Consider the following 15,090-nt stretch of genomic DNA (forward strand, 5'->3'; position numbering starts at 1 on the left):
ATGGTTGAAAAGGGAGGCATTAAATCAACTGTGTCAAATACTGCCCATAGGTCAAGTAGGGTGAAAACTCAGAACTAATCAATGGATTTAGCAATATGGAAGCTCTTGCTGATCTTAACAAGAGCAGTTCAGGTCTGGAGGAGAAGATAAATGAAGCAGTAGCTTTGGGAATGCCAGAGATAGAGGAATTTTGTTTCTAAGATGGGAGAAAATAAAGCCAGAATCCGTTAGCTGATGGTCAAGCCCCTCTATACCTACTTTGTGTATAGCACGTTACTATATCCATCTTGACTCTGGAGTTACAGTCTTACTGAAGGAATGGAAGAAATGACAACATAATGGCACCAGGTAACTAATGCTAGAATAGTTTAAAAGAAGATAAAGTATTGGTGTCACAGAAAAGGCGGAGTTTAAATTCTATGTTAAAGAAGTTGGATCTAGGTAGATGAAGAGTGGGAACAAAGCAATAGTATATTTGGGGAACAGTAAGATTGGTCTGGCTGGAATTCATATTAAAAAGACATAAACATGGAGAACTTTTACCATCTGCTAAATTCTAGTTTATTATTTTGGAAGTGGAGATTAAAAGAATTAAATAATCCATCTGTGGTAGCTATAGAATTTAAAAAATTTTGTTAAGTTTTATGATCCTTTTAAGTGATTTTCATTATTAAAAAATTCTCTTAAATGTCTTCTATATAATAGGACCACTAGGTATTAGTGAAGTAAATGCTAATACAATCAGCTGAATTTAAAAATATCATAAAAGTTACTTTTAAGGATGAAGATTTTGCCTGAACATGACAAACACTTCTAGGTAAGCATAAATTTCCTTTTAAAATGTTAAAAATTTTTATGCTTTGGAATGGTATTTTAAAAAGTATTTTGTAAATAATTGTGTACAGTATCATGTCATCTGCAAACAGTGACAGTTTTACTTCTTTTTAAATTTGGATCCCTTTTGTTTCTTCTTCTCTGATCGCCGTGGCTAGAACTTCCAGAACTATGTTCAATAAAAGTGACAAGATTGAACATCCTTGTCTTGTTCCTGATCTTAGAGGGAACGCTTTCAGCTTTTCACCACTGAGTATGATGTTAGCTGTGGGTTTGCCATATATGGCCTTTATTATGTTGAGGTAGGTTCCCTTCATGCCCACTTTCTGGAGAGTTTTTCTCATAAATGGGTGTTGAATTTTCTCAAAAGCTTTTTCTGCATATATTGAGATGATCATATGGCATTTATTCTTCAATTTGTTAATGTGGTGTATCACATTGATTGATTTGCATATACTGAAGAATCCTTGCATGCCTGGGATAAATCCCACTTGATCCTGGTTTATGATCTCTTTACAATGTTCTTGGATTCGGTTTGCTAGTATTTTGTTGAGGATTTTTGTTTCTATGTTCATCAGTGATACTGGCCTGTAATTTTTTTTTTGTGGTGTGTTTGTCTGGTTTTGGTATCAGGGTGATGGTGGCCTCGTATAATGAGTTTGGGAGTGTTCCTTCCCCTGCAATTTCCGGGAAGTTTCAGAAGGATAGGTGTTAGCTCTTCTCTAAATGTTTACTAGAATTCGCCTGTGAAGCCATCTGGTCCTGGACTTTTGTTTGTTGGAAGTTTTTTAATCACAGAAATTTAAGTCTCCTTAATCTGTTAGATGTATTATAGCTCATAATATATTCAGCTCTACTTTTGGAAAATAGTCTCGTTTATACTACCTTATGGATCTAACTGTTACAGAAGTTTTATAATTCTAATTCATATAATACAAGATGCTAGGAGGGATTTCATTAAAAGATCAATACAGATTTAAACGTGCTTTTCAAGCATGAGTATCTTAATATTTAGAATTTTTGAAGTTGTCAAGATCAATTCTGCAGGAAACTACCCAAGTTGTTGATGTTTTAATCAAGGAAAGCTGTTAGGTTGAGCCCTATGAAACTGCCATGTTTGTAGGTCAAAATGATAGCATATTAGCAATTTAATATTGTTCAACATAAAAATTCCAACTTGGCTCTCAAGTTTACTAGATTGTCCCTCCCCATCTTATCAATCTAAAGGGGGAGAGGCATTCTCATAGAAATTGCATGTTCCTTGACAAACTGTTTTTACTGAGTCTGTTTTATGAAGGTTCTGCCCTAGGTCCTATGGTTTATTTGTTTAGGCTTAATAGTTTATATACATTTTTTTTTTTTTTTTTTTTTTGTGGTACGCAGGCCTCTCACTGTTGTGGCCTCTCCCGTTGCGGAGCACAGGCTCCGGATGCGCAGGCTCAGCGGCCATGGTTCACGGGCCTAGCTGCTCTGTGGCATGTGGGATCTTCCCGGACCAGGGCACGAACCCGTGTCCCCTACATCAGCAGGCGGACTCTCAACCACTGCACCACCAGGGAAGCCCTATATACATATTTTTACAAGCTAGTAAAAAATATACATAATCAAACACAGACATGCTTATCATTAAAGTTAATTTTACCAAGCTTAAAAGCTTCCTATGCTAACATTTGAAATAATATTCACCCATCTTTAAAATTTTAACTGGCCAACTTATCTTACAATGGAATGGTAGGATATAAATGTTATCTTATACCAGCACCTAAAACAAATAGGATCCAGTTCATAGGTACAGAGAATGGTTTTAGGTGAAGGCTCTGAATTTTTAATGCTATGTTGGCTATCCATAAAAATGGGACCGTTTGACAAGGGAAACGGGGAAGGATTGGGTTAGACTGAGTCAAGCAAGTACCTTTTGGGGCCAGATGATAGATTTTTCAACATGATTTATATTACAGAAAATTTGAGTTTTAGAGAATCTGTGGTTTTATCTAAATTTTAGCATATCTAAATATTCTGTTAAACATCTTTTTTCTGAAGAATGGTATGACTGAGCAATGGAAATAATCACTGTGAGTCAATGCAGAAAAAATATTAAAACATACCACAGATGCTATCATTGTGGTAACTTATACCACAATAACCTCTTATCCATAAAGACTCATTAAGAAAATCAAATATAAATAGAATGTATTTTAATGACAAATGCATATTTTGATTTTAATTTTTATGTGCCACTCTTTTATTTTATACATATAAATTAAATGAGAACACGTGATAAAGAAATAGGGCTTACCAGTTCCAAGTTTTAGGAAAAAACTTTTCACTTGGCTTCACTATTAGAAGATGTAAGTACTTCTAAAAAACAAATGGTCATCTTTCTTTTTCAATTGTTTCATCAGGAGGAATCTTTCTCAGATGATAAAACTTACAAGCTAAATTAAAATGCACTCTACTCATTGGCAAGCCACACCAGCAAGAATAATGTGATCACAGTACTTGGAAGTTTTTGATTTATAACTATATTATTCTCTACTTATAAGCCTGCAGTCTAGGAGGCAGGGCAATGAATCATTACAATTGTCTATCTGGGAAATGTCAAAAGATTAAGTAAGGGCAGGAGAAGAGAGGAAAAAGAAAGACCACACATCTGTTTGAGAAATATTCCTCAATTAATGGAAATATATCACTAGCACATAAATCCAGTGCTAAAGAAATAAATTAAAAAAATCTTTAACATGACTAATAAAACAATGTTTTAACTCATGAGCAGAAAGGCAGATTATCCTCTGAAGCACTGATAACTAAATTATTCTTTAACTATCACAGTGACTTACCTATATACGCTAAGGGACTGAAAAAGTAAATTTAAGCTGAGGAAATGAATTAGACATTTGAACCAATCATTAATGGATCCAGCTTTAAAAAAAAGTTTAATTGATACTTTACAATACAAAAATAAGCATCCACAGAATGTTTATTTACTGTTTAAATTACTCCATATTTTTTATACCATGAACAAAAAATATTTTACCCCATACACAGTAACAGCAAACAAGTGCAATCTTTCAAACATTAAAATTTATAATCAAATCTGTACAACAGATAAATAAATTTATACCTCTAACACTTAGCTTGTAACAAAACCAAAAACATACATTGCCCAAGGTCACCAGTTTACTTAAAATTCTACTTATGGTTATACATCTCAAACATAAGTTGAATCTTTACTACACTGCACAAGTTTAGATTGATAAATATTTTTTAAAAAATAGGAGGGAGTAATAGGAAATACCAAAATGGTTATAAAGAGCTTCCAAACATTGGAAATAATATACAAAATTAATTAGATGGGGGAAAGCATATTCAGTGGATCCACAGGGTAACTGGTATTACACTGGTATAGCTTAAAGAAAGGAAACAGGTGAATGTTTGGACTAGAAAGAAAATTTGGCCTTTTTATAAAAAGCTACAACAGTATCAATGACAAAACCCTGTGATGGAGCCTAGAACAACTTTGAGACAAAGTGTACAAAGATTTTAGGCTTATATACCTGAAAACCATAGTTAGGAAGAAAACTCATGTCAGGAAACATAACAATCAGAACATGAACACAGAAGACATACTGTTTGTCATTCCACATCATTGCACATATAAGAAAACAATACTGCTGTCTTTCCAAGTAAGAAAGTTTGCAGCGAAATAGAAGTTCCATGATGAATATAGGTGCATACTATTTTATTACCACAAATTTAGTAAATATCAAAACACTCAGTGGTGTCACTAAGCTAATTATCTGTATTTTTTACTGGAAAGGTAATTATTTCCCTGCCTTCATATGTTAACTTAAAATCACTTATAAAAGGAAATACAGATCCAGTAGAAAAGACTTTTCACATGCAGTCCTATACAATGCACTCTGCTTCAATTTTCTTCAGTATTTCACATCATATATGTACATTTCCAAAATATACAACCACACACGTTGAACAGATGTCACTGAGCTATCTTCTTGTCACACACATTTTTATTTACATATACATTTGTATCTTCAGATAGATGCTCTTCTCCTCCACATAGACACAAAGTTCATATGAAGAGTTTAAGGTTTTAATATCCTAATGTCTTGATTTATCTTGAACAGATGATAAGATGAGGAGTCCACAAAAAAATGCAGCTATACATGCCAATCTTTTCAACAGAGATGAGTTATCTTTAGGAATAATAATCTGTGCAAGATCATTAGTGATCTGAGAAATTTCATGTGCCACACAAACAAATATGAAAGTGCTGACAATGATGTTGAGCATAGGGTTTCCAGGTATGAGTACCAAGATACCCCTTGTGTCTGCTGCCAGCCATATGTGATACTGGCAAATAAACAGCTGAAAGGAAAAATATGTCAAGTTAGGTATGTTCAGAGGGTCCATGAATATATTACAGATGTTCCTAATTTAAACATATGATAGCATAATTATGTCAGAGGGCTTTTCCAAAACCATTTAATTATGTTTCACTGTTGACCTTGAAAAGTCTATTGCAGTCTAGTGTCCTAATTGCTGAAGCACTGCTTCAAAGTCCCCAAGAAATGAACCACAGGAACCTTCTAACTTTAAAAACATTTCTTTGTCAGCTGTCTTCTATATCATGCAATGATATATGAACTTTTGTATTCAGACGCCAAATAAAGAATTACTGTGTGTGTGTGTATACACGTTTGTACTGCATATGTATATTTGTGAATATACTTATGTATATGTATATATGAATGGGAAATGGCATGTTTTTTAAGATGTCCTCGTGTTTGTTATGCACGAGACAAATGTCTTGAATTGCATTTGAATGTTTCAAAAGTGTATTTCAGGGCTTCCCTGGTGGTGCAGTGGTTGAGAGTCCGCCTGCCGATGCAGGGGACACGGGTTCGTGCCCCAGTCCGGGAAGATCCGACATGCTGCGGAGTGGCTAGGCCCGTGAGCCATGGCCACTGAGCCTGTGCGTCCGGAGCCTGTGCTCCGCAACAGGAGAGGCCACAACAGTGAGAGGCCCGCGTACCCCCCCCCCAAAAAGTGTATTTCAACTTCTATGTGAGTATACATATTAGAGGACACAATTACTACTTTTGATTGTGATTACAAATGTGGTTCTACCATCACATTGCTTCAAAATATCAAAGATTAGGAAAATGCTTAAGCTATTTCAACAAATATCAGCATGATGAAGAATGCTAAATTCTATACAATCTCTCTTTTAAAGGAGACTTAAAAAAATAGGACATTCAGAGACAAGATGGCAGAGCAGAAGGACCTTGCTCTTAGGAGAACATCAAAATCACAACTAACTGAACAACTATCAATTTAAAAAAAGACTGGAATCTTCCCAAAAAAGGTATTCTATATCCAAAGACACAAAGAAGAAACCATGAGCTAGTAGGAGGGGCGCTCTCATGATATAATCAAATCCCATACCACCTGGGTGGGAGAACCACAAACTGGAGAATAATTGTATCACAGAAGTTTTCCCACAGGAGTGAGAGCTCTGAGCTCCACACCATGCCTAGGGGTTCAGCATTGGGAGGAGGAGCACCCACAGCAACTGACTTTGAAGGCCAGTGGGGCTCGACTGCAGGAGCTCCACAGGATTGGGGGAAACAAAGACTTCACTCTTGGAGGGTGCACACCAGGACCCAGGGCAAAAGCAGAGACTCCACAGGAGCCTGGGCCAGAACTACCTGCTGGTCTTGGAAGGTCTCCTGGGGAGGGGGTGGAGGTGTGGAGGCTCTCTCTGGGGTCATAAAAGCTGGTGGCAGGCATAGCGGGGACCTACATGAACTTTGGCTAGAGGCAGACATTTTGGGTCCTTTGACTGAGACCTGGTCGCACCCAACTGCCTATAAGCTCCAGGGCTGGGACACCTCAGGCCAAAAACCAAAAGGGCAGGAACACAGCCCCACCAACCAGCAGCCAGGCTGCCTAAAGACTTCTTGAGCCCACAGCCACCTCTAGACACGCCCCTTGACATGGCCCTGCCCACAAGAGGGCCAAGACCCGGCTCCACCCACCAAGGGAAGGCACTGGCCTCGCCTCCCCAGGAAGCCTGCACAAGCGTCTAGACTGGACTGACCCACCAGAGGGGAGACACCAGAAGCAAGAAAACTATGATCCAGAAGCCTGTGGAACTGAGTCCGAAAACAGGTCAGAACTACCGTGGGACCAGCTGGTCCCTGGCCCTTGGGTGACGAGAGGGGAGTGTACTGCTGGGACATACAGGATATCCCCCATAGAGGGCCACTGCTCCAAGGTCAAGAAACATAACTAAACTACAACATATATAAAAACACAAATAGAAAATTAAAATGAGATGGCAAAGGAATATGAGGGAACAAGATCAGAATCACAACTAAGTGAAGTAGCAATAACCAGTCTACCCAAGAAAGAGTTCAGAGTGATAATGGTAAAGATGATCCAAGAACTTGGGAAAAGAATGATGTACAGAGTGAGAAGTTACAAGAAGTTTTTAGCAAAAGTTAGAAAGTATAAAGAACAAACAAACAGAATCGAAGAATACAATAACTTCAATGAAAAATACACTAGAAGGAATCAATAGTAGAATAAATGAGGCAGAGGAATGAATCAGTGAGCTGGAAGACAGAGTGGTGGAAATTATTGCCATGGAACAAAATAAGAAAGAATAAAATGAGTACAGTTTAAGAAACCTCTGGGACAATGTCAAACACACCAACATTTGCATTAGAGGGGTCCCAGAAGGAGAAGAGGGAGAGAAAGGACCTGAGAAAATATTTGAAGAGACAATAGCTGAAAACTTCCCTAACATGGGAAAGGAAACAGTCACCCAAATCCAGGAAATTCACAGGATTACAGGATTAACCCAAGGGGGAACACGGTGAGACAATAGTAATCAAATTGACAAAAATTAAAGATAATGAAAAAAGAAAAAAAAAGAAAAAGAAAAAGCAACAAATAACATACAAGGGAATCCCCGCAGGAGTATCAGCTGATTTTTCAGCAGAAACTCTGTAGGCCAGAAGGGAGTGGCACAATATAAAGTGATGAAAGGGAAAAACCTACAATGAAAATTACTTTACTGAGCAAGGCCCTTGTTCAAATTAGATGGAGAAATCAAAAGCTCTACAGACAAGCAAAACTAAAAGAATTCAGCACCACCAAACCGGCTTTACAACAAATGCTAAAGGAACTTCTCTAGGTAGAAAAGGCCACAACTAAAACAAGAACATTATGAAATGGGAAAGCTCAGTAGTAAAGGCAAACATACAGGAAACAGGAAATCATCTACACACGAACATGATATCTAAACCAGTAACTGTGAGAGGAGGAAACTACAGGAAAGTAATGCAGGATATTTGAAATGCATTTGATATTAAGATATCAGAAACTTAAAACAATCATGTATAGACAGGTATATCAAAACCTCATGGTAACCACAAACCAAAAAGCCATAATAGATGTACACACAAATAAGAAAAAGAAATCCAAACATAACACTATAAAAATAGTCATCAAATCACAAGAGAACAAATGAGGAAAGGAAGAAAAAAGACCTGCAAAAACAAATCCAAAACAACAAACATAATGGCAATAAGGACATACATACTGATAATTACCTTAAATGTAAGCAGAGTAATTGCTCCAAAGACATAGATTGGCTGAATGGATGCAAACACAAGGCCAGTATATATGCCATCTACAAGAGACCCATGTCAGACCTAGAGACACATACAACTGAAAGTGAGGGGATGGAAAAAGGTATTCCATACAAATGGGAATCAATAGCAATACTCGTATCAGGCAAAACAGACTTTAAAATAAAGACTGTTACAAGAGACAAAGAAGGACACTACAGAATGATCAAGGGAGCAATCCAAGAAGGAGATAGAACAACTGTAAATACATATGCACCCAACACAGGAGCACCTCAATATACAAGGCAGACGTTAACAGACATAAAAGGAGAAATTGACAGTAACACAAGAATAGTGGGAGACTTTAACATCCCACTTATATCAATGGACAGATCATCCAGACAGAAAATCAATAAGGAAACACAGGCCTTAAATGACACATTACCCCAGAAGGACTTAAATGCTATTTATAGGTTATTCCAATCGAAAGAGCAGTAGGATACACATTCTTTTCAAGTGCACATGGAACATTCTCCAGCACAGATCACATGCTGGACCACAAAGCAAGCCTGGGTAAATTTACAAAAACTGAAATAATATCAAGCATCTTTACTGACCACAACACTATGAGATTAGAAATTAATTACAGGAAAAAAGCTGTAAAAAACACAAACAGGTGGAGGCTAAACAATATGGTACTAAACAACCAGTGGATCACTGAAGACATCAAAGAGGCAATAAATACCTAGAGGCAAATGAAAAATGAAAACACAACAATCCCAAACCTATGGGAGGCAGACAAAGCAGTTCTAAGAGGGAAGTTTATAGGAATACAATCTTACCTCAGCAAACAAGAAAAATCTCAAACAACCTAACTTTACACTTAAAGCAACTAGAGAAAGAGCAAAACAAAACCCAAAGTTAGAAGAAAGAAATCATAAAGATCAGAGCAGAAATAAATGAAATAGAGATGAAGAAAACAATAGAAAAAATCAATGAAACTAAAAGGTGGTTCTTTAAAGAATCTAAAAAAAAGAGTAGATATATGTATATGTATAACTGATTCACTTTGCTGTACACCTGAAACTAACACAACATTGTAAATCAACTATACTCCAATTAAAAAAAAAACCCCATAAATGACCCAATGAAAAAATGGGAAGAAGATCTAAATAGATGTTTCTCCAAAGAAGACTTACAGATGGCCAAAAAGCACATGAAAAGATGCTTAACATCACAATTAGAGAAATGCAAATCAAAACCGCAATGAGGTAGACCTGGGGAGAGGACTGGGGTTGATTGCGCGGAGACAGCCTGAAGGGGCTGGAGTGTGGTACGGCTGCAGTAGTGGGTGTTCGAGGAAGATGCTTGGGCCTGCCACAGAAACAAAGGGCTATTGTTAAGTGGTGTGTGAAGGATGGGGCCACCATAGCAGCTCATGTGCTGGCCCCTGCCTCACCTCATTGGCCTCCAGGAGAGTGTGCCTCAGCCGCCGCTGCCTTGGCAGGCTCCCACACCAACCGCCACCTTGGCAGGCCCTGGGAGGATATGTCATTGTGTTGCCCACATGCAGAGGTGGGGCTGAAACCACAGCTGAGCCCCAGGGGCCATGCAACTCAGGAAGCAGGGCTGAAATCTCTCACCATGGCTGTGTGAGCCATGGATTTACACCTCTGCCACCGGCTTTGTAAATTCAGTGCCTGCGGGACATCTGAACAGATAACAGGTGCCCTGTGGCTGGGAGGTATCTGGCCTTAGCAGCTGTGGGCTTTGTGGGTGTGTGTGCGTGAGGGCTTGGCTGGGCCAGGGTGAACTGCCTGTGAACTGCCTCCATAGCTCCCACAGTAGATTCAGATGTGCGAGCACTGTGGTCCTGGGACCTGACTTCAGTCAATCTGTGCTGGTGGCCTTGTGAAAACAACACCTGTGGGACACCAGGGCTGACTGCCGGTATTCCCAGCATTGAGGAGGGGCCAAGGGCAGCACCAACAAGTTTACTCTGTGAACCCGCACAGTAGGTGAAAGGTGACACAACAGAGCACATTCACTGGTGAACAGCTCCAGCGGCCGCGGAGGAAAACTCAGTGGCTCCTGTCCCAGTGGGAGTGCTCCAATCCTGACTATCTTGCACTGTAGCTCAGAAATGCAGGTCAGAAAAGGATCGGGGGCTTCTACTCCCAACAATTAGGGAGTAGACCTTGTCCCAAACAGGGCTGTAGCAACCACAGAGCAAAGAGGAGGCCCACTCAATATCCAGTGCAGGTTCTGGTCACCACAACATCAGTCACACCTCCTATCAAAGGGATAACGGCCAGCATACACTGAGGAAAGAGACAGCAGGCATCCATACTGAAAAGAGCCCTTGTACCAAAAAATATTAAACCCATGCAGGCTACACAGGGATGTTCCCACATAAAAATAGCCCTCCAAGACCACAGCATGTAATTGTTTCTCCTAAACTCATAGAGCATGAGAAATATAAGTAAAATGAAGAAGCAGAGGAACCACTCCCAATTAAAAGATCAAGAGAATTCCCCTGAAAGAACAAGCAATAAAATAGACCTCTTCATTTAAACAGACACTGAGTTCAAAAAGGAGATAATGAAATACTGAAGGAATTAAGAAAGGCTATCAACAGAAATGCAGATTACTGTAAAAAGGAATTAGAAACTAAAAGGAGGAGCCAAGACAAATTAGAAAATTCATTTGCAGAGACAAAAGCTGAGCTAAAGGCAATGAAGAGCAGAATGAATAATGCAGAAGAATGAACAAGTGATCTGGAAGATAGAATAATGGAAATCACCCAATTAGAATAGCAGACAGAAAGCCAAATGAAAAAAAATGAAAGTAATATAAGAGACCTACGGGATAATATAAAGCATGCCAATCCACACATAATAGGGATCCCAGAAGGAGAAGAAAGAGAAAAGGGGATTGAAAATGTATTTGTATTGAATGTATTCTGAAATTTTTCAGAAATTATGGCTGAGAATTTCCCAAACGTAAAGAAGGAAGCAGATATCCAGGTACAGGAAGCACAAAGAGTCCCAAACAAGATAAACCCAAACAGACCTACACCAAGACATATAATTAAAAGGGCAAAAGTTAAAGATAAAGAGAGGATTCTAAAGGCAGTAAGAGAAAAACAAAGAGTTAATTACAAGGGAACACCCAAAAGGCTATCAGCTGATTTCTCTGCAGAAATGTTGCAGGCCAGAAGGGAGTGGCAAGGTATACTGAAAGTCCTAAAAGGGAAAAATCTGCAACCTAGGATATTCTACCCAGCAAGATCATCATTTAGAATAAAAGGAGAGATAAAGAATTTCTCAGACAAGCAAAAACTAAAAGAATACAGCAATACTATACCTATCCTAAAGGAAATATTGAAAGGTCTTCTCTAAATGGAAAAGAAGTAAGAATCTATAGGAAAGAAATAATCACAATTGGAAAGTAAATCTCTTAAATAAGCCTGTACACAGATTAAAAAAAATTTTTTTTAATTTCTGAGAAAGCGATGATAACCACAATGAGCAGCAAAAGGATGAACATGAAGATGTAAGAGAGGACATCAAATCATAAAGTGTGGTGGTGGACAGTAAGAAAATGTAGACTTTTTTTTATAATGTGTTTGAGCCTATATGACTACCTGTCTAAAGCAAGTAGATACAGGGAGGGGTATGACTACCTGTCTAAAGCAAGTAGATACAGGAAGGGGTTAACATACTTGAGAAACAGGACAATAGCAAATCAAAAACATACAACAGATTCACAGAAAACAAAAAGAAGAGAACGTAATACAAAAGAAAATCATCAAACCACAAAAGGAAAAACAAAAAGAAAAAGGGACAAAGAAGAAATATAAAACCAACAAGAAAACCAAGTTTAAAATGGCAATAAATATGTATCTATCAATAATTACCTTAAATGTTAATGGACTAAATGCTCTAATCAAGACACAGAGTGGCAGATTGGATAAAAAAAGAAGAGCCTACAATATGCTGTCTACAAAAGACCCACTCTTGGGCAAAGGACACTCATAGATTGAAAGTGAGGGGATGGAAAAAGATATTTCATGCAAACAGAAATGAGAAGAGAGCAGGGGTCGCAATACTCATATGAGACAAAATAGGCTTTAAAACAAAGGACATAAAGAAAGATAAAGAAGGACAGCATATAATGATAAAAGGATCAAGGAGAGGATATTACACTTGTCATATATGCACCCAATATAGGAGCACTCAAATACATAAAACAAATACTAACAGACATAAAGGGAGAAATTGAAGGGAATACAATAATAGTAGGAGACTTTAACACCCCACACATATCCATGGACAGATCTTCGAGACAAAAAAAATCAATAAGGCAACAGAGATCCTAAGTGATACAATAGAACAGTTAGACTTAATTGATATTTTCAGGACATTACATCCCAAAAAAGCAGACTACACATTCTTTTCGAGTGCCCATATGATCCTGCAATCCCACTCCTCAGCCTATATCTGCAGAAAACGAGAAGAAAACCGCAGCCAGAAAACCAGAGAAGATTCCACCCCAAAGTTCATTGCAGCACTGTTTACAATAGCCAAGACATGGAAGCAACCTAAATATCCATCAACAGGTGAATGGATAAGAAGATGCGGGGTGTGTGTGTGTGTACGTGTATAGTGGAATATTAGTCATAAAAAAGGATGAAATAATGCCATAGGCAGCAACATGGATGGACCTAGACATTATTATACTAAGTGAAGTAAGCCAGACAGAGAAAGACAAGTATCATATATCACTTATACATGGAATCTTATAAATAAATAAATAAATAAATAAATAAATAAACGAACTTATTTTCAAAACAGAAAGAGACTCACAGATATACAAAACAAACTTATGGTTACCAAAGGGGAAAGGGGGTGGAGTGATAAATTAGGAGGTTGGGATTAACACACTACTATATATAAAATAGATAACCAACAAGCAAGGACCTACTAAATAGCACAAGGAGCTATACTAAATATTTTGTAATAACCTATAAGGGAAGAAAATCTGAAAAAGAATTGTGTGTGTGTGTGTGTGTGTGTAACAATCGCAGAGAAATTTTCCCAATTTTAAAGACAACTTAATAAATATTATAACTCTATAATGTATCTTTTATGATTATAGTATGAATTCTTCTGTGTTAAAATGTTCTATTTCAAATAATAAAACTCAGAATACTCAGAATGTATTTCATAACCTACTTTAAACTGATTCTGTAGATAATTTCATATTAGGTACTGCACACAAAATAATGAGTTTAAAAATTTTCCCCAAACTTCCAATCATAAGAGTGAATTTTTTAATAAGCATCAATAAACTAAATTCCAGTACTATAATATTTAATTATGAATGAACAAATCAAAATCCTCTCAACTTGATTTCATTTATGTCTATTTACAAATTTCATTTATATCTATTTCATTTTCTCTTCTGATCTCAGCATCTTGTACTTGAAAGCTTAAGACAATGTAAAGAATATTTGAAAGTCATCTATGTCTAGCCATTTAAATAAGGCTTTAAATAATGTAATGTCTAGCCATTACATTCTATAATACTGCTGTTGAAGTTCTAAATTTCTTCCCTATAATTTCATAAATAACATAGCTTTGATTGAAAAAAAATGTCAGACTTACACACCTATATACTCATTCACATATACACCTGCATATAACACTTGGTTGAGTAAGACAGACCAAAATATTAATGTACCAACCTCTAATGAAATTTTTCCAAACCACGCAAAAAATGAACTGTAAACTGAACGGGCATATCCAGGGATATTCCTTATTAGGATGAAGGCTAAAATCTAAAGAAAAAACACAGAGGCAAATATTAGTAACCTGCTTATTAAAAGAATTTTGCTTTCTTTCAAGTGATAACTTTATTCTTTTTTTTTTTTTTTGTGGTATGCAGGCCTCTCACTGTTGTGGCCTCTCCCGTTGCGGAGCACAGGCTCCGGACACGCAGGCCCCGGACGCGCAGGCCCAGCGGCCATGGCTCACGGGTCCAGCTGCTCTGCGGCATGTGGGATCTTCCCAGACCGGGGCACGAACCCGTCTCCCCTGCATTGGCAGGCGGACTCTCAACCACTGCGCCACCAGGGAAGCCCGACAACTTTATTCTTGAACTTGATACATTGACACAATGGCCTTCTTCAACAGATAAATGGTTTTTTTCAAGTTATTTTTGATCCAGAGTCTACTCAAACTGGATTTCTCAGCATGTGGTCTGTATACTGCAAACAAGTGCAGGTTTTACACAGTATAGGGCTGAACAGTTTTATGTATATTAGAAAAAATATAAACTCATCTTGAAGCCCTTTGTGTAGAATGATATATATATATATATATTTTTTTTTTTAATTTTATTTATTTATTTATTTTTGGCTGTGTTGGGTGTTCGTTGCTGCATGCGGGCTTTCTCTAGTTGCGGCGAGCGGGGGCTACTCTTTGTTGCGGTGTGCAGGCTTCTCATTGCAGTGGCTTCTCTCATTGTGGAGCACGGGCTCTAGGCACGCAGGCTTCAGTAGTTGTGGCACGTGGGCTCAGTAGTTGTGGCTCAT

At 37.8% G+C, this 15,090-nt stretch overlaps 1 protein-coding gene across 2 annotated transcripts in view; it reads right to left on the reverse strand.

Annotated features, from left to right (window-relative positions):
• Window positions 1–3,748: 3,748 nt before the first annotated feature.
• Window positions 3,749–15,090, reverse strand: part of CASD1 (CAS1 domain containing 1) — a 64,137-nt gene continuing 52,795 nt past the window's right edge. For both annotated transcript variants that reach the window (XM_082633007.1, XM_082633008.1), the window contains exons 17-18: window positions 14,242–14,334; window positions 3,749–5,220 (exon numbers count right to left, since the gene is read on the reverse strand). In XM_082633007.1, coding sequence (XP_082489133.1) covers window positions 4,954–5,220; window positions 14,242–14,334 — 360 coding nt within the window. In that variant the 3' untranslated portion in view covers window positions 3,749–4,953. The remainder of the gene's footprint in view (window positions 5,221–14,241; window positions 14,335–15,090) is intronic.

Source organism: Mesoplodon mirus, assembly GCF_964341445.2.
Source record: "Mesoplodon mirus genome assembly, chromosome: 9".
Classification (NCBI taxonomy): Eukaryota; Metazoa; Chordata; class Mammalia; order Artiodactyla; family Ziphiidae; genus Mesoplodon; species Mesoplodon mirus.